At 43.3% G+C, this 25,468-nt stretch overlaps 1 protein-coding gene across 1 annotated transcript in view; it reads left to right on the forward strand.

The window, feature by feature from the left end:
- LOC134656576 (fibrillin-2-like) overlaps positions 1–25,468 on the forward strand; it is a 91,430-nt gene that overhangs the window by 14,338 nt on the left and 51,624 nt on the right. The window contains exons 2-18 of the mRNA XM_063512134.1: positions 2,266–2,402; positions 7,206–7,288; positions 7,701–7,817; positions 8,333–8,437; positions 10,124–10,231; positions 10,553–10,731; positions 12,488–12,649; positions 14,314–14,401; positions 15,130–15,285; positions 15,865–16,039; positions 17,243–17,380; positions 17,658–17,774; positions 18,450–18,666; positions 22,066–22,276; positions 23,266–23,370; positions 24,444–24,535; positions 24,892–25,056. Coding sequence (XP_063368204.1) covers positions 2,266–2,402; positions 7,206–7,288; positions 7,701–7,817; positions 8,333–8,437; positions 10,124–10,231; positions 10,553–10,731; positions 12,488–12,649; positions 14,314–14,401; positions 15,130–15,285; positions 15,865–16,039; positions 17,243–17,380; positions 17,658–17,774; positions 18,450–18,666; positions 22,066–22,276; positions 23,266–23,370; positions 24,444–24,535; positions 24,892–25,056 — 2,355 coding nt within the window. The remainder of the gene's footprint in view (positions 1–2,265; positions 2,403–7,205; positions 7,289–7,700; positions 7,818–8,332; positions 8,438–10,123; positions 10,232–10,552; positions 10,732–12,487; positions 12,650–14,313; positions 14,402–15,129; positions 15,286–15,864; positions 16,040–17,242; positions 17,381–17,657; positions 17,775–18,449; positions 18,667–22,065; positions 22,277–23,265; positions 23,371–24,443; positions 24,536–24,891; positions 25,057–25,468) is intronic.

The raw sequence follows: 25,468 nt of genomic DNA on the forward strand, positions 1-25,468 counted from the left end.
CTATAAAAACAAAAATTTATTATAATTCAATGTCTCTATCAAAACCAGTCTCTGTCAAACCAAGTAAAATGTATCTCACAGCTAACACAGCTATCAATCAAGACATGACGTTTGTGATCTTTATTGTAACTGACCTACTGTTTCAAAACATGATTGCACTTTCAATTGCTTTAACCAATTTTAAACTTTGATCCATCTCAATTTATTCCAAGTTGTCATTTCTGAACAATGATCACCACTTTGGGATTCACTATCAAAGGTAGAGGATAATATCCAGTGGCGAAGTGTCAAATAGTTTGAGACATCTCTTTATAGGTCTCTCTCTCTCTCTCTCTCTCTCTCTCTCTCTTTGGTCGATCCCTCATGTCTGAGTATCGTGGTCAGTATCAGGGTTGTATCAGGAGCTGATGAACTCCATGAAAAAAGTCGAAAGGTCGAGTGGAATCTAGGCTCCGAGCATGCTAAGTTTTCACGACAAGTGCTAATTTTAATACTTACCTATTTCGTTCCCTTACATTATCAATGCTAAGGCAGAGCAAACTTAGCGTAGACAGACTCTATTTATTTTGCGTCTCAGAAAATTAGGAGAGCGGATCTTACATTTTGATGTAAAAACAATGTAATTTTGTTAGCATTCACCCGTGCGCCCATCCATTTATGTACAATTAAAAGCAAAATGTACGTAAAAATAAGTAATAGCAAAATTACATCATTTTAATACGAAAATATATTTACGAATTGGCCTCCAGGCCCTCGGCTGTGTTCAAAAAAAGTTACAGGAAATTACAGGGACTGAAAGTATCTCGAAGGGTGATGCTACAGAGTCGCACGTTGCACGCCTTTTTATAAGAACTTAACCCGAACATACGACCGACCGACCGTGTGTCTAGATGAGTAATGTAGCTAGGTACATTCTATACATGTCGAGAACCTTACAGAAAGTAGAAACCAGGAATAAGGAATGTAAGTTTCATAACATCGGCCAGCATGGCCCTGGCGGGAATTAGGCTAAACGGGAGCGTTTCAGTAGTGACCTGGTTACTGTCGGTGTCGATAAACAACGCTATATGCACTCGCTGATAACTGCCCGAGATAAATCTTCGTTATATTTAGGTATCTGCATTCGTTATCTTTTTACGTGAGTTGTTTAATAAAGCTTGAATGTGTCCGAGCCATAATTGGATTTGGTTGTAATTTGTCTGAAAATTTTGTTTTAATGCAGTGTTGAAAAAATGTTGAAAGTCGAATAGTTTTGGGCTATTTTTTTCAGATTTCATTTGCTTTCTTAAATTTCTTAGCATTACCTAAGTTTTGAGGCCAAACTACCTACAGGTACAGAAATGATTTCTGTATTGCGAGTTGATTAAGTAGGTACCTATGTAGGATTCACGGCCACCATCAACTTGGTCAATTCTAGGATGGTTTCACCATTAGGCCTATTCATCCGCTAGTGGTGTTTGCAAAATTAATTAACTATAAAATGTGTGTACAGTCAGCAGCAGAAGTTGATAAGCGGGTGAGGTGTTCAAAATTACCTAGACGCGCTCTTATTCTCTTCACAATAAAGTCGCGTCAAGATAATTTTGAACACAAGCTCGCTTAGCAACTATTGCTGCTGACTGTACGCGGTTAAGTGAAATAGTTTATGGCAATTATGACCCTACCATATGATAGGGCCATGTCTATTAGTTTCATTCACTACTGCGGCACGTCACGGCGTCGGTGGATAAGGCGTTAAGACATTTGATCTCGTATTTTTTGGCGGCAACCCGTTCTTTAATGCGATTAGAAGTACCTATCGGGTTAGACGTGGTGGTTCAAGGATGTTAAGTAGCATAACATATGATGAACTCGTGATTATTCATTTATGAAATGTATCTTATGTACCTATCGCGTTGTCAAGAATGATTGTCATTGATATATTTTTAGTAGTGTTTTTTATCAATAAAATTATCAAACGGGCATATATTTTTATCCACATCCTATTATATATTTAGCCCACGGTTGAAAAGTACCTACGTTATGTAAACATATTTCTCAGTCATGCTCCCAGTATTTAGATGCCACATCTACTGGAAAATCTGAATCCGAATATTTGGAATACTTAATATAGTTGGTGAAACCAATTTGTCAGTCAGTAAGAACCAGGAAAACTACACTCGTCCTTTTTTCTGGGTGCTAGTACTAGTGTAAGACAAAGATGTATGATTATCTCTATGTTTGAAATGAGACAGTCCTTTGACCAACTATATGCTATGTATCCAGGGTCATGGTGTCAAGATGACAGCGTGGCTGTTTCTCCTGGCGGCCGCGTGCGCCGCCGAGCCGCTGCACAGCACGCCGCGCACGCGGCACTGGCGCGGCGCCCGCCCCTTCGACAACGCGCCCCAGCATTTTGTGGGGTAAGTACTTACCTACTTACCTATTCTCAGACCGCTTCGCTACGTAGTACCGTAGCACATCGCAATATTTACTTTGTTTAGGAATTTAATCGACAAGCAAAAACTATTTAATTTTAAAATGCGTTTTTCTGGTGAACAGCGGTTGTAGCATGGTTGCAATTTTATCACCTGTCACCATGCTTGTCACGTTCTAACAGGTATGTAAGTGCGAAAGGCGATAAAAATCCTACCGTGCTACCGCCTCTGGAAGGTTTTTACGGTAACCGCGGCCTACACTCATATCTTATGTTTTTACTAAATCAAACATTCTTCGATTAGGTACCTATGACAGTGGAATGCAAGCTGTTACCGGAGATGACTACCGCGCCGATCCTTTCGTGTTTTTGTAATTTCATATTGCTTACCAAGCTCAGGGGAATGAAAGCTCATAAAAACCACTGTAACTAAGACCTAGAGATCCTTCACAACTGTGCGTTACGTGAAAGCGTACTTATTTGGTTCGCGCAAGAGTTGAACTTGCTTGCACTCGGAAGGTACCTAGGTACAAGTGGAATATGGATTGCATGCGCCTATGATGCGATCTGTCGGTCTCTTCTCGTCATCGGCGTAATCTGATGCGTTTATTTGAGACCGTTACGTTACTATTGTTTGCAATTTTGCACAATAAAAGGAATGTTTTAGATTAGAATAATGCTTATAACTATATGCTAATACATCTGTACAAGCGTCGAATAAGTCGATATTTTAATTAATAAGTTAAAACTTTTATATAGGATATCTAAGGCATAGGTACAGGCACAACATAGGGACTGGAGGGAGGCAGTTGGACAGTACCTGATTGGGAAACCATGAAATAGTAATAATGTTACTCAAAAAGATCAAAGGCACAATTGGTTTCTGATTTATAAACTAAAATCATAAAACGTCGCGTTGTAATGATACAAGAATGTTCCTTGGAAACTAACGCGTTCAGGAAGTTATTACTTCCGATATAACCCACTATCGTTTCAGATGTTTCAATTGGACTGTGCGTCACCAGAGGGGCTACCGCGAAAACCGAATTTCGCAAATTGCGGGGATCTTTCTCTTTTACTCCAATGAAGGCGTAATTAGAGTCCGGGATATCCGAATTTATTCGTCTTAAGTCACAGTCGTAGGGGCGTATCTTTAAATGCAATTAAAATGGGTTCTTGAGCGAAGGAGCGATCGACAGCCAAACCTAGGCATTGGTGCCGATAATGGTCTCGGGTAGACACCGTACGCTATGTACAGTGTCTGTATATGAATAATTCTGCATTTTCATACAACGTGATGCTGTATGCAGCTGCAGGTGGGGTCCACTGGAGACTAAGGCATCAATCTCGACAATTATGTATCTGTAATCAAAGATCTCATTTAAAGTGGTCGAATAAAGCCGGGATTTATTTGCTTATTAAGAAATTAGAATAAATACATAAAGTATATACAAAATTCACAAACGGTCAGCAATGCGTGTCACTGGCATTGCTAGAGCGGCATTCGAGTTATAATAAACCTAATCCTGATTCGGTATTGATTTTTACAATCATACTCACAGAGTATCTCACTCGTACTTACTGACACAAGGGAGACATACTACGAGTAATTTCAAATCATTATAAAACGAAGATCAGATTGCTAAAGTTCTTATGCCGCTCCAGGATAAGCCCGGTAGTCGCGAGCGTGAAATTCACCCACGCATGCGCCCACGCATATCACTTTACTACATTTCGGCCGTCAATCCGAGAGTTGGATTACACTCATTGTTGATATTTCTGAATGGACGGACGATACTCTGATACATTGTTGAACGGACGCGAACATCGCACTAGGAAGTGGGAACGTAGTTAAAGGACATTTTTGAGCTTTTAAACCGCCTTATTTTGACGGATTTGTTTTTGACGGATTGGCTGTACCTAACAGTTTGGTTTGATAAGTACTAGTATAAGGTATATTGTACTTGTAATGAATCTGTTTTTATTAGTTTAGAATTTTACATTACGGTAACACTGGTCAAAAGGTCTCTTGTTCTTGGCTTGACACGTATTGGCCAAAGCAATCGCACCAATCGACCAATCGCACGAGTGTGTAAGTGGTACCTAACTGCGGAGCTTTATAAAACGGGGTCTACTGTCACTTCTATTACTATGTACAGGCAGCAGCAGAAGTTGCTAAGCGGGCGAGGTGTTCAAAATTACCTTGACAAGCTCTTATTCTCTTAACAATAAAGTCGCGTCAAGATCATTTTGAACACCTGGCCCGCTTAGCAACTTCTGCTGCTGATTGTACTAACTATTAAACAATGTAAACTGTAAAATAGACACCGCGAAGCCGTGCCGTGGTCTTCCCCTTCTTGTTTAATTGACAGTGTTGGTAGTGCGAAAATAATAAGATGGATAAATTCGACTAGAACCTAACTACACATGCACAAACAAGGATTCGATCAAAATTTTACGGTTAACAATCTAAGCGCCACAAATTGTATGGCCCGTACCGTGTTTTAGAAAAAGCTTAATCGAATCCTACGTCATTATTTTTGCATGTCTATTCGTTCGAGTGTTTGTTCCTACCTAGCGTCGAAAACTATGCATGTACCCTACTTACTGCACTGAATTTGATAAGACTCAGGATTTCGACACAAGGTCTTCATATCAGCCTACTAACCTTTGAATTAGCCTATTATTACTAAGAGCCGTGTCGAATCCATCTCATGCCTCACACAGTTAGCAGAATTTGCTAAGCGCGCGAGTTGTTCAAAGTGAACTAAACACAACTTTATTGTCAGGTACATAAGAGCGTGTGTATTTTGATCTCACCTGCTTAGTTTCTTCTGCTGCTGACTGTACACCACAGGGGACAATTAGGTCCACAAGGTTGCTTTACTCATAAATCATGCTTGTAAAGCTTTGGCCAGTAAGGCGTAATTGTTGTATTGGTCAAACTATGACAGCTATTGTGTGATGATTTATAATACTATTTATATTAGTCAGGTGATAAAAAATCTGTGTTAATTTGATAAATACAGCTCTATATTTTTAAGTTAATTCTGCAGAGATGCGATTTATTTGAAATACTTGTATTTAAAATGCAAATACAAAATGCAAAATACCTATTTTGTATTTTGCATTTAAATGCCTTTTAGTAAAAACCATTTTGTATTTTATTTGAAATACTTTTCGAGATGTATTTTGCATTTTTAATATTCATTTCAAAATGCAAAATACTTTGTGATTAAGTTTAGCCAACATTACCAGTCAAACAAAATGAAATGAACGAATAACGCTTGTATTGCCGAATTTGACCGATAGAGGCGTCTGCTAGCCATGCGCGCCCTTTTTTAGGGTTCCGTACCCAAATGGTAAAAACGGGACCCTATTACTAAGACTCCGCTGTCCGTCCGTCCGTCCGTCCGTCCGTCCGTCCGTCCGTCCGTCCGTCCGTCTGTCACCAGGCTGTATCTCACGAACCATGATAGCTAGACAGTTGAAATTTTCACAGATGATGTATTTCTGTTGCCGCTATAACAACAAATACAAAAAACAGAATAAAATAAAGATTTAAGTGGGGCTCCCATACAACAAACGTGATTTTTGACCGAAGTTAAGCAACGTCGGGCGGGGTCAGTACTTGGATGGGTGACCGTTTTTTTGCTTGTTTTGCTCTATTTTTTGTTGATGGTGCGGAACCCTCCGTGCGCGAGTCCGACTCGCACTTGGCCGGTTTTTTTCTTTGGTCAGAGTGCGCGCCTTATAGCCGTCATAGAGAAAAAAAAATACATAGAGTGCTCACTCCATACATCAGTTTTAGTACCAAAAAGACTATCTAGTATCGAGTAGCGGAACTATCAGTACTGCTACTTGACAATAGATGTAGCACCGACCGGAAAGTCTTATGCTGTTGAGATAAGACTTTCCAGTCGGTGCGACATCTATTGTCAAGTAGCAGTACTGATAGTTCCGCTACTCGATGCTAGATGTAGACACTGAAATTAATAGTCTGAACTGATGTATGGAGTGAGCACTCTTGTCTTACTTATTTCTCTATGTAGCCGTTTAGACTCGCGGCTCGGCTCCCCGCGCGTCTCGTGGCTCGCCTCGACACACTCGCATTCGGCTTGTCATTCGGTTATAAACCTTATGCCGTGCCGTTAGTGTTTAAATTATATTAGCTCGACGAGCTTGCGAGCCACGAGAGTCTAAACCGGCTATTATGTCTGACTAGTGTCAATGTGAAACGAAAATGACAAACATTATCTATTCTATGGCTATTCTCATGATAAATACCTAAAATAAACAAAAATATCTGAGATTTGGTCAAAAGGTATTTTATTTTGAAAAAGCATTTTGAAAATACCTATTTTGCATTTAGCATTTGAAATACAAAACGCAAAACTATTTGGTATTTTGCATTTGAAATAGTAAATCTGAAAAGTATTTTGCATTTTGTATTTAAATGCTTTTTTAAAACCATTTTGTACATCTCTGTAATTCTGATATAGTGCTAACAAATTACGTACACCTACATTACTCGCAATTTGGATTGAGTCATTGTGTCAAGATAATCAGAATTCGTTATTTGATCTTGTATGTAAAGTTAGACGACACGTGCTCCAGACGTCTTTGTAAATAGATGAACTTATATCGTGTCGTGCTCATATTTCGGAATACTAACCGTGGAAAAGTAATTCCGATAAAACGCAATCAACGATGTTTGATGTAATGAGAATGTTAATGAGTAAACTGCCTACTTAAATATTTATCTACATATTTTTTTTTTCTTTTCCAGGCCTCACGTTTGCCGCAGTCGCAACAGCACGCATTGCTGTCCTGGGTGGACGTCGAGACCAAACTCCTTATTATGTGTAGTCCGTAAGTACTATCCCAATTACACGTCTATGCTATACTTACCGGTTACTCTAGAAAGTTACACCTACTGTAGTCTCATCCCAATAATTATATATGTGAAACAAAGTGTTTGGATATCCAATTCCAAACATTACAACATACATTCAAATATTTGACATTCAAATATTTGAATGTATGTTTTAACCTGAGCAAATTTGCATAAAATTAGGTACTTGCACAGGTAAATGACAAGCTGGAAAGAGACATAAGATACTTTTATCCCTTTCAATTCACTGCCTAAATTGCTTAATGGTATTTAAGGAGGGTTAAATTATCTGAGTTCTTGGCGGGAATATTAGGGGTATTTAAAAACCCCTTCGCGGAGGGACGGCGAACGTTGCGGAATGAGGTAACTATTTACTGTTTCTGTCTTCAGCGCTATGTCGACCGGACTGCGGGTCGCCAGGGGCCTGCATAGCACCCAACATGTGCCGCTGCCCCACCGGCGTGGAGGCGCCATCTTGCCTACAGGGCGGCGCTTACCCTTATCCCGGTAAACACCTCTTTGTTGTATCTGTATTTAGACATAATTTATTGATGATAAGTGATGAATGCTGTTCTTTTTTATTGCAAGCATTCTTATGCATTTTATGTCCATAAAATCATCATCTTCCTCGCGCTGTCCCGGCATTTTGCCACGGCTCATGGGAGCCTGGGGTCCGCTTGGCAACTAATCCCAGTAATTGGCGTGGGCACTAGCTTTTACGAAAGCGACTGCCATCTGACCTTCCAACCCAGAGGGTAAACTAGGCCCGTATCGGGATTAGTCCGGTTTCCTCACGAATGTTTTCCTTCACCGAAAAGCGACTGGTAAATATCAAATGATATTTCGTACATAAATTCCGAAAAACTCATTGGTACGAGCCGGGGTTCGAACCCGCGACCTCCGGATTGCAAGTCGCACGCTCTTACCGCTAGGCCACCAGCGCTTGTCCATAAAATGTTCAATGAAATTATATGTATACCATGATGATGGGACGTTACATTAGTACAAGTTTTTGTCTTCAGTGCGGACGCGGGGCGGGTGCCGACGGATATGCATGAACGGCGGCACGTGCACCAACGGGACGTGCGCGTGCGCGCCCGGCTGGAGCGGAGAGTTCTGCACTGAACGTGAGTGATCGTCTGACATCAGGTTGACAAACTGTGGTTCGAGCGGGGCGACCAGCGTGCATGTTCAACATATGCAATATAATATATGTGCAGACATAGTAATCCGTGGGGCAAATTTTCTTGACAGGTAGGGACTTCCTATATCGATAAACTCAATTATCGATGCTCGTTCTATATACTAGTGATCACTCAATGGTTTGCTTGTAAAAATATGTTTTTATTAAAAGTGTAAAAATCAAATAAAATAATAACTCAATTCGCTTTGATTGATAATCAATCAATAAAGAGGTTGAGATAATATTGACTATTTAGATAGATAGATAGATGATTTATTTCATGAAAGATTTATTTCATAGTGCAATAAGTTTTACGCCCTACCATTATATAACCTAGTGATTAAAATATGCTATGTGTGAATTTCATGCTTGTCTTCAAAACAATAGTTACAAAAAACACACAATGTTGGGGGCGATCACTAGTATATAGAACGAGCATCGATAATTGAGTTTATCGATATAGGAAAATAGGAAGTCCCTACCTGTCAAGAAAATTTGCCCCACGGATTCCTATGTCTGTAATATATGTAACTTTATTTTTGATAGTAACTTTATTTTTGAGTATAATTACATGGACACACCTCATTCGGTTCTCGTATGCTATTTTATTTTTACTATCATTTTCTTTAATTTAATCAATGTTTTAATTAGGTATACAGGATTTTGACTCTTGGAGACCCTATACATCTCTAAGGATAATTTGATTAACTACTATATATTGTAATCTTTTAGTTATGATGACACTTAGAGACATTTACATCTCTAAATAATTTTAGATTATAGTTTTTGTATCTTTGTGTTTTTTTTTTCAATACTATTGTTATTGCGTTTTTTTGTAATTCGACATTTAGAGGCTTTATACATCTCTATGTTAGTTTGATTTGATATTTACGGCTTAGTTGTATTTTATAATTATTGATGTGTTTTTTTTTTGCTGTATGTAAATTCCATATTGACGTGTAAAAGTGGCCTTGTGGCCTATTTGCTGAATAAATGTTGATATTTGATATTTGATATGCATGCGGTTTAAATTATTTGGAAACTCGACGACAGCCTGTGCACACCCCACCGAAGCTGCCACTGTATATTCGCCACTGAGGCTGTACATTTATGGATATGGTTAGACGGACTGATGCTCGGGCGGTGCTCGGGTCTGGATATCACGCTAAACATATAATTCCGTGAATTTACGCGACTGTGTTAGGTAACTCCTTCGTAAACTCACTTGATTCATTTATTTAGAATTTAATGGTTATTTAATCTAATTTTACAATACAATACAATAATACAATACAAATGCATTTATTTCATTACTTTTTACATCAGTTCTTAGGTATAATATAAGGGTTAGGTAGGTAATTAGTCCATCTTAGGTATATGAAGTAAGTAGGTAAGTATTTATCTAAACATTGTGCAACAAATTGTGTAAGTAATGAAAAAGGTGCGGGTACAGCTTGCTGAATTTAAACCCGCCCTTGGTCAGCTAATTGGAATGGTATTAAGATTAAATAATTTTTAAATTATGAAATTCACAATTAAAAAAAAAAACAAAACATTAGTATGTAACAATAGTCTCCTTACGGGGTACTTAATACAGGAACAGTATAGCAAATTTTCTTTATATTTCCAGCAATCTGTCGAGAGCCCTGCCTGCACGGCGGGCGGTGCATAGCGCCGGACAGATGCGTCTGCTTCCACGGCCTGTCCGGGACCAGGTGCGAAATAGACAGGAGGACAGGTTAGTTCATAGTTTAGACAGTAAACAACTCTGAAGTGTACTACTTTTAATTATATTACCCTTAGTCGAAATTAAACAAATTTATTTACATATGTGTATTGCGTGTGCGTGTAAAGTTTTACTCATGTGATCACCTATGTATGTGATTTAAGTGGCCATTATATTATACCGAAATACACACACGTTGCTACAGTACCTCCGTAGTTATGGTACATGAAATGGCATTCACTAGATTTAGATTTTCAAAGAAATTCATCCAATTTTCAAACCAGAATTCCTAGACTTAAATACATGAAAATAATCTGTTGTATTTTATTTCAGGCCCCTGCTACACAGAAACGCGGAACGCCCTATGCACGGGGGCGTTAGAAGGAGTAGTGTGTACCAAACAGCTCTGCTGTGCCACTGTCGGCGTGGCGTGGGGACACCCTTGCGAGCGCTGCGGGGACCTGGACTGTCCCACGGGACATCTGAGGAACCTGGCCACTAAGGAGTGTCAGGTACGGACACTTTAGATATTAAGAAAAAAGCGGCCAAGTGCGAGTCGGACTCGCCCATGAAGGGTTCCGTATTTAGGCGATTTATGACGTATAAAAAAAAACTACTTACTAGATCTCGTTCAAACCAATTTTCGGTGGAAGTTTACATGGTAATGTACATCATATATTTTTTTTAGTTTTATCATTCTCTTATTTTAGAAGTTACAGGGGGGGGGACACATTTTACCACTTTGGAAGTGTCTCTCGCGCAAACTATCCAGTTTAGAAAAAAATGATATTAGAAACCTCAATATCATTTTTGAAGACCTATCCATAGATACCCCACACGTATGGGTTTGATGAAAAAAAAAATTTTGAGTTTCAGTTCGAAGTATGGGGAACCCCAAAAATTTATTGTTTTTTTCTATTTTTGTGTGAAAATCTTAATGCGGTTCACAGAATACATCTACTTACCAAGTTTCAACAATATAGTTCTTATAGTTTCGGAGAAAAGTGGCTGTGACATACGGACGGACAGACAGACGGACAGACGGACAGACGGACAGACAGACAGACATGACGAATCTATAAGGGTTCCGTTTTTTGCCATTTGGCTACGGAACCCTAAAAACGCTTAATGTATGGGGCTGTTAGAAGTAGTATATAAAGATGGTCAAGTAGATCTTGTAGTAGAAAAAGGCGGCAAATTTGATAAATGTAGGCGCGAAGGGATATCGTCCCATAGAAAATTTGAATTTCGCGCCTTTTTCTACTGACAAGATTTGCTTGACCATCTATAGTTAATAGTAAGTAGTATTGTGCCACTGTCGGCGTGGCATTGGGACATCCTTGCGAGCGCTGCGGGGACCTGGACTGTCCCACGGGACATCTAAGGAACCTGGCCACTAAGGAGTGTCAGGTAGGGACACTTTAGATATTAAGAAAAACGCTTATGCATTGCATGGGGCTATTAGAAGTAGTATATGGGCGAATCAACTTTTTCTTGTTACTCGTTGCCATGGTTACGTTCTCCTGGGTCACTTTAAACCTGATTTTTAGGCATTTAAATTCAACCGTAACGTAAATTCACCAAACACGCTTTTTTGTGATACTTATAAACCCTTTCCATAGAGGGTCGTCTACCAAGCATGTCAGAAGGTGGTGTACAATGTCTTATAACAAACTAGGCTACTATTGTCTCTTGGCTGACCGGACAGAATAACAACAAGAAATAATTGATCCAACCATATAGTTAAAGTATTGTGCCACTATCGGCATGTCATGGGGACATCCTTGCGAACATTGCGGGGACTGTCCCACGGGACATCTGAGAAACCTGACTACCAAGAGTATGAGGTAGGGGTATTACTTTTGTTAGTTAGTTACTATGTGGATATACTCCGACCACATTAAATTTTACTCGACAGTGCCCACGCATACAATATTAGGAGCGCTATACTTGATGTAGCGCTTGGAATGAAAACTCAACGTGTTCCGACTCTCAAACAACAAATCCTTTATCTTGAAGATAGAAAGAAATTTGTCGTAGTAATGGTAAGGGTCCCAGATATATCAACCGGAATCGGCAAAAGCCGAAAGGAAAGCTTTATATCTGCGCAAGTAGAGCGAAAAATTCGTCGTTCGGCTCGGCACGCAACGGCCGACACGTGTGCCGACGCGTTGACGTATTTTTCGCTCTTATTGCGTAGACACAGTTTTCTAGACCCTAAGGGATTCTTAAATTGAGTCATACTGATATTGATTTATTATCTTTCAGGATATAGACGAATGTGCAGCCGTGCCGGGGCTCTGCGAAGGCGGTCGCTGCGTCAACTCAATAGGATCCTTTTCTTGCGAGTGCCCCCCGGGGCAACGGAGACACAAACTCACCAACAACTGCGAGGACATCGACGAGTGCGAGGACCCCGACATCTGCCCGGTATGTTGAACACGAGACAGTAGGTTTTCGAGGCAACTCAATAGGATCCTTTTCTTGCGAGTGCCCCCCGGGGCAACGGAGACACAAACTCACCAACAACTGCGAGGACATCGACGAGTGCGAGGACCCCGACATCTGCCCGGTATGTTGAACACGAGACAGTAGGTTTTCGAGGCAACTCAATAGGATCCTTTTCTTGCGAGTGCCCCCCGGGGCAACGGAGACACAAACTCACCAACAACTGCGAGGACATCGACGAGTGCGAGGACCCCGACATCTGCCCGGTATGTTGAACACGAGACAGTAGGTTTTCGAGGCAACTCAATAGGATCCTTTTCTTGCGAGTGCCCCCCGGGGCAACGGAGACACAAACTCACCAACAACTGCGAGGACATCGACGAGTGCGAGGACCCCGACATCTGCCCGGTATGTTGAACACGAGACAGTAGGTACTCGAGGCAACTCAATAGGATCCTTTTCTTGCGAGTACCCCCCGGGGCAACGGAGACACAAACTCACCAACAACTGCGAGGACATCGACGAGTGCGAGGACCCTGACATCTGCCCGGTATGTTGAACACGAGACAGTAGGTACTCGAGGCAACTCAATAGGATCCTTTTCTTGCGAGTGCCCCCGGGGCAATGGAGACACAAACTCACCAACAACTGCGAGGACATCGACGAGTGCGAGGACCCTGACATCTGCCCGGTATGTTGAACACGAGACAGTAGGTACTCGAGGCAACTCAATAGGATCCTTTTCTTGCGAGTGCCCCCCGGGGCAACGGAGACACAAACTCACCAACAACTGCGAGGACATCGACGAGTGCGAGGACCCTGACATCTGCCCGGTATGTTGAACACGAGACAGTAGGTACTCGAGGCAACTCAATAGGATCCTTCTCTTGCGAGTGCCCCCGGGGCAACGGAGACACAAACTCACCAACAACTGCGAGGACATCGACGAGTGCGAGGACCCTGACATCTGCCCGGTATGTTGAACACGAGACAGTAGGTACTCGAGGCAACTCAATAGGATCCTTTTCTTGCGAGTGCCCCCCGGGGCAACGGAGACACAAACTCACCAACAATTGCGAGGACATCGACGAGTGCGAGGACCCTGACATCTGCCCGGTAATTTGTAAACACGTGTGACTTACATACAGTCAGCAGCAGAAGTTGCTAAGCGGGCCAGGTGTTCAAAATGATCTTGACGCGACTTTATTGTTAAGATAATAAGAGCATGTCAAGAGGTAATTTTGAACACCTCGCCCGCTTATCAACTTCTGCTGGTTACTGTACATACTAGGTGTAACATACTAGCGACTCGCGGACACCACACAATATACTCACTGTACTATAACTCTATAACTGTGTGACTGCAGTATAAGATCTTGACTATGTACTTAGTCGCGTGCACGCTTATGACCTGTGGTATAGAATAGATAGGATACAGTGAAGTGACCACAGAATATTTTTGTAAGTAAAGCGCGTAGTGACTTCTGCAAAAACGCTTCACAAATCGGAATTTGTGACGCGTTTTTGCGAATGCACCACAGTGTGATGACGATGACGCTGTTAAATATATTTAACAGTGTCATCATTAATACACACATAATTTTTAATAAGTTAATCATATCACACGTTTCGATTTATTGTTTCAGAACGGAAAATGTGTAAATACAGAAGGCGACTACTACTGTTTATGTAACCCGCACTTCATACCTAGTCCAGATAAAAAGTTTTGTATAGGTAAGACTTCTCAACTTTTATTAAAACACCTCAGACTTAACGCGGAAAAAAAAACATCCATAGATCTCCACTTCACGTGTAGTCTGTGCGGAAAGAGAAGTCGTGGAATGTATGGGGCCTAATACATTCCATGACTCTTCTCTTTCCGAACAGACTCTATGGAAGGTATAGTTTGTAGCTTTCTAGTAGAGCCCGAAGGCTTATCCTATTGTCTATTGTTCAGTAAAACCGCACGTGCTACTTACCTGCAAAAAAGGGTCTTAATTATTCTATTTGGCACCTAGCGCGGGCTAGTCCAACGCTCAAAAAACCAGTGTAGGTGCGCTCTCCGATAACGCGCCTTTGTTACGCATCTCGATGACACATTTTAGACTGGTTCTGTAGCGTTCGACTCGCCGGCACTCAGTAACCGAAGTCTGACCGCACACATCGTAACAAAATATTTATTCATTAGTTCATTTTGAATCTTATTGCAATTTCCATAGGAGTTGTAATTCAATTACCTGGGTAAAGTGAACGAGCGATTTTTTATGCAGGTGGTTGTGGCACGTGGCACGACTGGCACGAGCGGTTTTACTTAACAATAGACAATAGGATTAGCCATCGGGCTCTATTAGAAAGCTACAAACTATACCATAAAGCAATATTTAATGTATCTGTAGCACATGAAATCAATATTAAATATTTTCGTTAAATTGGTACCTTTAATCCACTGTTTATTTCCACAGATGGTCGCGTTGGCAGTTGTTTCGCGTACATGAGTGACACGGGCGAATGCTCCGACCGGCTAGCGGTGTCTCTTTCTAACAGAGACTGTTGCTGCGGCTACAACATGGGCAGGGCGTGGGGGGACCTGTGCCAGCCGTGTCCATTGAGAGGGTCTAGTAAGTAATCATTTGATGACTTATGTCAATGGCATTAAGGTTTAAATTACACTGACAGTTAAGTAAGACACGGGCGTATGCTCCGACCGGCTAGCGGTCTCTTTCTAACAGAGACTGTTGCTGCGGCTACGAAATGGGCATGCGGGGACCTGTGCCAGCCGTGTCCATTGAGAGGGTCTAGTAAGTAATCATTTGATGACTTATGTCAATGGATTAAGGTTTAAATTACACTGACAGTTACGTAAGACACGGGTGTACGCTCCGACCGGCTAGCGGTGTCTCTTTCTAACAGAGACTGTTGCTGCGGCTACAACATAAACGTTTCTCGATAGGAGTGTCACTTCTGTTATTGTTTATTTGTCATAATCTTTCAGTACTGTCAAATCGTTGTTGCTCCCGCGATAACGACGTATGGTCATGACTCCATAGGTTGAACGAGATACCGCTCTTGGATATTAGTTTAATGCTCTAAATCCTCTTGCTCTTTTGTGAAGTTTCCCCAGAACATAACTCCATACCGTCAAGTGGGCGTAACATAGGCGTGGTAACTGGATTTATCATGAATTTGTTTTTGCACAGTTGATTGGACGCATCTTTGCGGCGGTGGTGCTCTGCCACCTGGTTGGGGCCGTAACGGAACGGAAAGCGGCAGTGGTACTGACGACGATGAGCCGCACTTCATCGCCAAGATCAACGAGTGCATGCTGCGGAGCGGCATCTGCGGGCTCGGTCGGTGCCAGGATAAGGACAAGGGGTAAAGCTTTAATAATAACTGACTTATCACTGATCAACCATCATAACGATAAGACTTATCCAATAACAAGACTTAAACTATTATTACCTACTTTAACTAGAGATCTTTGTAGTTGTTTTTTGTTTAGATTTTTTTTTAACCCGCATAAATGTCAATGTGGTTCAGTGAAGGGGACGGACTGAAAATCAGCGCTGCGCAGGCAATTTGTAATGAAATGACTGACGCAGCGTATGCTGAGCCCGTTCCTTTTGCCGCACAATTATTCTTATTTTTTCAATCCTTATGTTTTGTAACCTGTATGCTTTTTGTGTTGCAATAAATGGTTTCTTATTCTTATTCTTATAACCACTAAGTGCCAGTTGCACCGTCCGCACATGACAGACTGATCAACATTAGCCGGCGCGCCGCGGCGGTTTACTATGAAACTTTCCATACAATAAAATTTAGCGAACTCCTTAACGATGACAAACAGTTTGGTGCAACCGACCCTAATACTATACGACCTAAGCGCAGACCAATGCGCAGCCACGCCGTTCTATCGCAGCAAACTTGGGGTAGGTATTGTTCCAATTTTACTATTTAGCACCCGTATTAATGAACCACTGAATCGATTAAGATTTTAGGCATTCCTAATATCACTAGTCATATGTATGTTGGCGCCGGTGTCGATGAAATGATGACAAAACTTTATGCTAACATATAATGTTAACATATAATAGTTATAGTTTCTGATATATATTTCCGATACATAAGTAATTCGGTTTTCCTCGATTAGTAGTTCTTTAGTTTCCTTTACTTTTCTGGTTCGAGCTCATATCTATTTATTTATGATATATATTGAGTATTTATTTATTTATTTATTTTATTTAGTTTATATTTATGTATGTACGCTTTATTTTTATTTATTTAAGTATTTCTATTTATGTTTATATATAGGTATTATTTGTAGCAATGTGTATTCAAAACTTGAATTTCATTTTAGTTTTCGTGATTGTACACTATTGTTTTTGTTTGTCATTCATCGTTACTTCTGTTTTGTTTTATTCGTTTCCTCAAAGGTTAACTGGAAAATATCCCATACAGGGATAAGTTCGCCTTTGTTGTATTTAATTTACTCTGTAACTATGTTTCTCGTGTTTTTATTTCCATGTGCAATAAGTACATACATACATACATATATTATGAATAAAATACAACTTTCAGATACCAATGTATTTGCGACGACGGAGCCGAACTGTCAGAGAGGGACGGAAACCCGATCTGTATCGATATCGACGAGTGCGCGCTCGACTACTGCCGCGGGGGGAACTGTATCAACAAACCTGGTGGATTCGAGTGCCGGTAAATATGATACATGAATCTAAAAAAAGACTAGATACAGTCACCACACGGGATTGTTACGCCATTTAGGGTCCTAGCTAAATTGGTTGTACCATACTTACGCTATGGAATGTTCAATTTAGCTGGAAGCCTAAATGGCGTAACAATCACGGAGCGTGACTGTACAAACATAATTTACTAGATAATAAGTAACTCATAATATCAGTCCAACGGATAGCTCCCCCTCAGTATCATAAGGGAGTTTATAAATACATTGTTTATTTTCTTTATGTTTCAGATGTCCACCTGGTTTTGATCCAGTTGAGGGCGGATTGAGATGCAGCGATAAAAACGAATGCGACATGACGCACGGGCGTATGTGCACCAACGGAGAATGTGTCTTAGTCGATGGGAGGTAAGCGAAATTATTTGTAGAAATATTTGCTATTTAGGTTTAATTTGTACTTTTGTACTAAATACTTATAACAAATACTGTATCATGATTTTATACGTCTCCCTGCTAGTTAGTGTCTCCATTATTTTTCTAATGGCAGTTCTCCACTTTTTCCTATTGGGTTTGTGAAAAGCGTTGTTTATTGGGATAGCCATTTGGGTCGATATCTAGTCACACAAGCGCTGTAAACTGTGTCTGCAGTGTATGTCTCTTACAATCGTGTGACCGTGTTGAAATGTGATGCTTATTTGATTACTTGGATAACGCCATCCGTAATACCTTTACCAAGCGTGTTATAGATTGTGTCATAATATCTTGCATAAATAAATACTGAAAAATATTAGACAAAATATTTTTTGTAAAACCATAAAAATGTGTTAGTGTAAGGCCTTTGTGGACGCTCGAGTTGGGCGTGCAGCGGGGCGGGGCCTGCGGCGTGCATGTTAAACCAATGCAAACGTATAGGAGCGGCCTTAGTGCACGCTGCTCAAATCATTTGTTAGCCCGACGCCACGCTTCACGCCCCGCCGAACGCTCCGCTTCGAGCGTCCACTCAGGCCTTACACTTATAGGTACCTATATTTGTGCGTCCACCTTTCATCATAATGACCGTGACATTGAAATATTTTATCTCAGTTACGAGTGCACTTGCAACTCCGGCTACGAGCCCACGGAGACCGGGCACGCGTGTCGCGACGTGGACGAGTGTCGCGACAACCCGCGCGTGTGTCGCCGCGGCCGCTGTCGCAACACGCCGGGCAGCTACGAGTGCCAGTGCGAGCCCGGCTTCGAGCTCACCGCGGCCGGCTACTGCGGGGATGTGGACGAGTGTGCTCAAGGCGCGCTGTGCCAGGTATTACATCACTACGAGCCCACAGAGACCGGGCACGCGTGTCGCGACGTGGACGAGTGTCGCGACAACCCGCGCGTGTGTCGCCGCGGCCGCTGTCGCAACACGCCGGGCAGCTACGAGTGCCAGTGCGAGCCCGGCTTCGAGCTCACCGCGGCCGGCTACTGCGGGGATGTGGACGAGTGTGCTCAAGGCGCGCTGTGCCAGGTATTACATCACTACGAGCCCACAGAGACCGGGCACGCGTGTCGCGACGTGGACGAGTGTCGCGACAACCCGCGCGTGTGTCGCCGCGGCCGCTGTCGCAACACGCCGGGCAGCTACGAGTGCCAGTGCGAGCCCGGCTTCGAGCTCACTGCGGCCGGCTACTGCGGGGATGTGGACGAGTGTGCTCAAGGCGCGCTGTGCCAGGTATTACATCACTACGAGCCCACAGAGACCGGGCACGCGTGTCGCGACGTGGACGAGTGTCGCGACAACCCGCGCGTGTGTCGCCGCGGCCGCTGTCGCAACACGCCGGGCAGCTACGAGTGCCAGTGCGAGCCCGGCTTCGAGCTCACCGCGGCCGGCTACTGCGGGGATGTGGACGAGTGTGCTCAAGGCGCGCTGTGCCAGGTATTACATCACTACGAGCCCACAGAGACCGGGCACGCGTGTCGCGACGTGGACGAGTGTCGCGACAACCCGCGCGTGTGTCGCCGCGGCCGCTGTCGCAACACGCCGGGCAGCTACGAGTGCCAGTGCGAGCCCGGCTTCGAGCTCACCGCGGCCGGCTACTGCGGGGATGTGGACGAGTGTGCTCAAGGCGCGCTGTGCCAGGTATTACATCACTACGAGCCCACAGAGACCGGGCACGCGTGTCGCGACGTGGACGAGTGTCGCGACAACCCGCGCGTGTGTCGCCGCGGCCGCTGTCGCAACACGCCGGGCAGCTACGAGTGCCAGTGCGAGCCCGGCTTCGAGCTCACCGCGGCCGGCTACTGCGGGGATGTGGACGAGTGTGCTCAAGGCGCGCTGTGCCAGGTATTACATCACTACGAGCCCACAGAGACCGGGCACGCGTGTCGCGACGTGGACGAGTGTCGCGACAACCCGCGCGTGTGTCGCCGCGGCCGCTGTCGCAACACGCCGGGCAGCTACGAGTGCCAGTGCGAGCCCGGCTTCGAGCTCACCGCGGCCGGCTACTGCGGGGATGTGGACGAGTGTGCTCAAGGCGCGCTGTGCCAGGTATTACATCACTACGAGCCCACAGAGACCGGGCACGCGTGTCGCGACGTGGACGAGTGTCGCGACAACCCGCGCGTGTGTCGCCGCGGCCGCTGTCGCAACACGCCGGGCAGCTACGAGTGCCAGTGCGAGCCCGGCTTCGAGCTCACCGCGGCCGGCTACTGCGGGGATGTGGACGAGTGTGCTCAAGGCGCGCTGTGCCAGGTATTACATCACTACGAGCCCACAGAGACCGGGCACGCGTGTCGCGACGTGGACGAGTGTCGCGACAACCCGCGCGTGTGTCGCCGCGGCCGCTGTCGCAACACGCCGGGCAGCTACGAGTGCCAGTGCGAGCCCGGCTTCGAGCTCACCGCGGCCGGCTACTGCGGGGATGTGGACGAGTGTGCTCAAGGCGCGCTGTGCCAGGTATTACATCACTTCGAGCCCACAGAGACCGGGCACGCGTGTCGCGACGTGGACGAGTGTCGCGACAACCCGCGCGTGTGTCGCCGCGGCCGCTGTCGCAACACGCCGGGCAGCTACGAGTGCCAGTGCGAGCCCGGCTTCGAGCTCACCGCGGCCGGCTACTGCGGGGATGTGGACGAGTGTGCTCAAGGCGCGCTGTGCCAGGTATTACATCACTACGAGCCCACAGAGACCGGGCACGCGTGTCGCGACGTGGACGAGTGTCGCGACAACCCGCGCGTGTGTCGCCGCGGCCGCTGTCGCAACACGCCGGGCAGCTACGAGTGCCAGTGCGAGCCCGGCTTCGAGCTCACCGCGGCCGGCTACTGCGGGGATGTGGATGAGTGTGCCCAAGGCGCGCTGTGCCAGGTATTACATATATTCAAGGCGCTCTATGCCAGGTATGGTTGTTGGAAAATCGTACTTTCCTCGTCTATAGGACATTCTGCTTCAGATTTCAAAAATGAAGCCGATTTTTGATCATGGTTGGGTTAAAAAAAACAACGGGTTGCCCTCAGGGAGTGCCGGCAGAAATGAAAACTCAATCACTATTATTGCAATGTCTGCAGCACTATGTATAATTGAGGTTAACGTCATCTAGCGTTATTTCGTCGCATTACTTGAAACCCTAAGCACATCACTGTTAGCACTCGAGTTATATTAATACCAGTTAGAGCGAAACTCACTAGATGGCATTTAAATCAATAAAGAAAAACTCAATGACATTGAAGTAACCGTTTTTCGATCAGGTCACGTGTCCGTCTTACGTCTTACGGTCACGTGACACCTGTTACGAGTTTAACATTTGTTCCCCATCAATAAAAGTGCACAGCGCCGCTAAAGAAGTTTTCACTTCAAAAATTATGATGCACTGCTTCTGTGAGACATTATGAGCCAATCATACTGGCCCGTTCGCCGCATTAAAATAATGACAACCTCCTACTTTGATTCGGCAACCGCTTCAGGTTAAGTCGCGGTCACCCAGCGCAGTGTGATTACATGCTTAGTTATTTTACAGTTAAGTTCAAATGATGATAGTTCACATTGATGTTACTGTACACTTTCGCACATCTACATCCCGTGCCCTCGCCTAGAGCTAAAATAAAATGTGCAGACACATGTAAGAAAACCGTTCTCTTTGTTAGGCTCGTAAAATCGTCCAACTCGTTGGGGGTACTTGGTATTAAACTTTATAACAGCCTGAGCCGTGAAATAGCCACCTACATACCAAATTTGTAAATATTATTAAGTTTGTAAATAATTGTTATAGTTGCATGACATTATTTAAGTTTTATTTTTATTTTTTATTTATTTTTAATTTAAATTTTTAATTTTAATTATAATTTATATTCATATACAATGTAAATTGTGACTGAATAAAAAAAAATGAAAATGAAATGAAATGAAATAAAAGAGGCGGCTTCTTACGAACTATTTGATTTTTTGATTGACCAGGCGTTCTACACGGTGAAAGAATTTTATAGTAAATGTAATGTAAAATGATTTCCTTTATATTCTATGGTGGTGGTATGGATGGTTTTAATTGACATTTGTATATATTATATATTAGGTAGGTACTGTTTTGACATTTTGTGTATATGTATTACTTTTTAATTTAGTGTAAGTCATGTATTTTTTAATTTTAATTTTATTTTTAATTTGTATTGTATTCTGACATGTGTTTTTGACATGAAAGATATTGAATTGAATTGAATTTCTTATTTCCAGGGCGGACGCTGCGTGAACAACGAAGGCTCGTTCCAATGCGTATGCGAGGCCGGATACCGGACCACACCGGACCGGGGCGCGTGCGTCGACGTGGACGAGTGTGCCGAGCAGCGTGTGTGTAGGAACGGGCGGTGTCACAACACGCCGGGGTCGTTCCGGTGCGAGTGTACGCCAGGCTTTACGCTTAGTAACGATGGCCGGACTTGTCTTGGTGAGTATTCGGCCAAAGGATGTACACAATTAATTATACATACATACTATATATATTACACGATGAAAAAATTAAATAATAATTATAAATTGGTAAGATTCTCTACAATCACAGGATATCATCTCTCGAACGATATAGAATTAGTGTAGTACATATAATACTGTATTGTATCGAGTCTTTTTCGTGAACTAACAATACTACCCCCACCCGACTATGTCTTCATGTATCATTGTGTCTCTCTGTAAATGTTTTATTGAGGTTGTGCAATAAAGAGGATTTGTATTGTATTGTATAATTTTTGATTAATGGAATCACAACTTTAAATCAATAGGTTCCAATTTGATTGACTTAAACTGTCACCCTGTGTAAAGCTTTGGATTCCTCCGAAAACGATGCCGTCATATGACGGCCGTCATATAGCGGCCGCAAAAGACGGCCGTCTTTACGGTGGCGACATGTGGAAAGTACCACGGCGTCATAACACACCGTCATCCACCAAGGTCAAAGCGGCAAATTTGAAAAATGTAGGCGCGATGGGATAACGTCCCATAGAAAATTTTAATTTCGCGCCTTTTCCTACTGACAAGATTTGCTTGATTATCTATAATTTACTTGGAGGATGAAATATCATCAGAAGAGGAAAATAATCGTAGTACGGAATCATTTATTCAAATCTCGTGTCATTTATTCAAAATGGCGTCACCGCTATCTAATAAAACGTTCACGAAACTATCGACACCGTCATGACGGCCGTCATCTTACGTTACGTTGACAATCAACGTAACGTAACGCCGTCTAGGAAACCGCGCCATCTTGTTTACATAGACAACGTTCTAGTGACGTCAGTCAACGCTATATAGCGGCCGTAATATGACGGCACCGTTTTCGGAGGAATTCAAACCTTAACTGTGGTTACTGGATTATAGTCAAGCAAACTACCACAACGCCTTTACAGTGTCTTATCATTACATAAATGTTTTAATTTTCAGATGAAGTGAAAGACCTGTGTTACGAGAAGTTCGAAGAAGGACATTGCAGCGGGCCTGGGTCCTCAACGGTCACGAGATCTCAGTGTTGCTGTAGCGCTTCGAAAGGTACAGTCAGCAGCAGATGTTGCTAAGCGGGCCAGCTGTTCAAAATGATCTTGACGCGACTTTATTGTAGAGAGAATAAGAGCGTGTCAAGGTTATTTTGAACACCTCGCCCGCTTAGCAACTATTGCTGCTGACTGTATTGTTATGTTTCACGTATGTTTGGTAGCTTTAGCTGCTAGCCGTCACCCTTATTATTTACGTAATAGAGTTCAATGAAAACGATTAAGCAAGTGAGTGATTTTGGTGTTAGTGGACGATAATTTATTTATTTACTTATTTTATGATGAATTACACATACTACTAGTATTATTAGTCTACGCTTGTTACATTCAGGTGCCGGATTAAGATGTTTTGGTGCCCTAAGCATTTTTAGACTATGGTGCCCCCTCTCCCTAGGGTCATCAAGATTATTTTGAATGTTCTTGGTAAATTGAGTGACGTTCATTTTCAATCCGTCACATAATTTTATCACGGAAATTGACAGTGCTGCAGCAGTAACTTTGCACCAGTAATGCTGCTGGAGTCGCCATCCGAATGTCATATTTTTCAAAGTTGGTTTAACCTTTAAAATAGCATCGAAAACGCGAGCGTAGCGAACGCGAAAATTTTTCGATAGAAAAAACGCAATTCGATAGACAATTGTACATTTTTACTGGACGAGGCCGAAGGCCTAGCTCCGCATAAGGCTGTAGGTCCGGAGCGTATGATCCGTCCCTCATAAGGTCGACTTTTTTGGTGCCCCCCTAGACGTGGTGCCCTAAGCACGTGCTTGTTTTGCTTATGGGTTTATCCGGCACTGGTTACATTAGTGTCGTACGGGTTTTTCTAATGATAATCTTCATCTCACCAAATATTAGATAATTTTTTAAGGAAAGTCAAGAAATTTAATCCTATTTGTTATTTTATCGTCTGTTTTGATCGTTATGGGTTAATCCGGCACTGGTTACATTAGTGTCGTACGGGTTTTTCTAATGATAATCTTCATCTCACCAAATATTAGATAATTTTTTAAGGAAAGTCAAGAAATTTAATCCTATTTGTTATTTTATCGTCTGTTTTGATCGTTATTTCAGGTTTACACGGTTGGGGCGGTTTGTCCTGCAAAGCGTGCCCTCAGAAGGGAACCCGAGAATTCGAGATCCTGTGCCCTGAAGGCGCGAGCAAGGTATTATTTTAAAATATTTATGCTTAGGTAAATATAAACGGGCCGATTTTTATTTTCATGTCGATTTATTAATTTATTTGATGAATAGATGGAGTTCTTATTCTGTATAACATACATCTTATACCTTTAAACAATCAATTCTTGTATATTTATACATATATGTATATTTCGGGGATCTCGGAAACGGCTCTAACGATTTCGATGAAATTTGCTATATGGGGGGTATCGGGGGCGAAAAATCGATCTAGCCAGGTCTTATCTCTGGGAAAACGCGCATTTTTGAGTTTTTATATGTTTTCCCAGATATTTTTTACAATACCAACAAATATTGGTAATATTCGGTGACTTCATTTCAGGATAACGGCGGCTCAGATATAAACGAGTGCACCATGATCCCCGGCATCTGCGCGCATGGGGCATGCGAGAACCTGGCCCCAGGGTACAGGTGCATATGCGACCCCGGCTTCCATTCCGACGGCGACGGTTGCAAGGACATCGACGAGTGCGACATGCACCAGTCCGTGAGTACCGTCATAGCCCCGGCATGAATCTGGCCCCAGGGTCAGGCATATGCGACCCCGGCTTCCACTCCGACGGCGACGGTTGCAAGGACATCGACGAGTGCGACATGCACCAGTCCGTGAGTACCGTCATAGCCCCGGCATGAATCTGGCCCCAGGGTCAGGCATATGCGACCCCGGCTTCAAATCCGACGGCTACGGCTGCTAGCACATCGACGAGTGCGACATGCACCAGTCCGTGAGTACCGTCATAACCCCGGCATGAACCTGGACCCAGGGTCAGACATATGCGACCCCGGCTTCAAATCCGACGGCGACGGCTGCTAGCACATCGACGAGTGCGACATGCACCAGTCCGTGAGTACCGTCATGGCCCCGACATAATCCTGGCCCCAGGGTCAGACATATGCGA

Source organism: Cydia amplana, chromosome 18 (genome assembly GCF_948474715.1).
Source record: "Cydia amplana chromosome 18, ilCydAmpl1.1, whole genome shotgun sequence".
NCBI lineage: Eukaryota > Metazoa > Arthropoda > Insecta > Lepidoptera > Tortricidae > Cydia > Cydia amplana.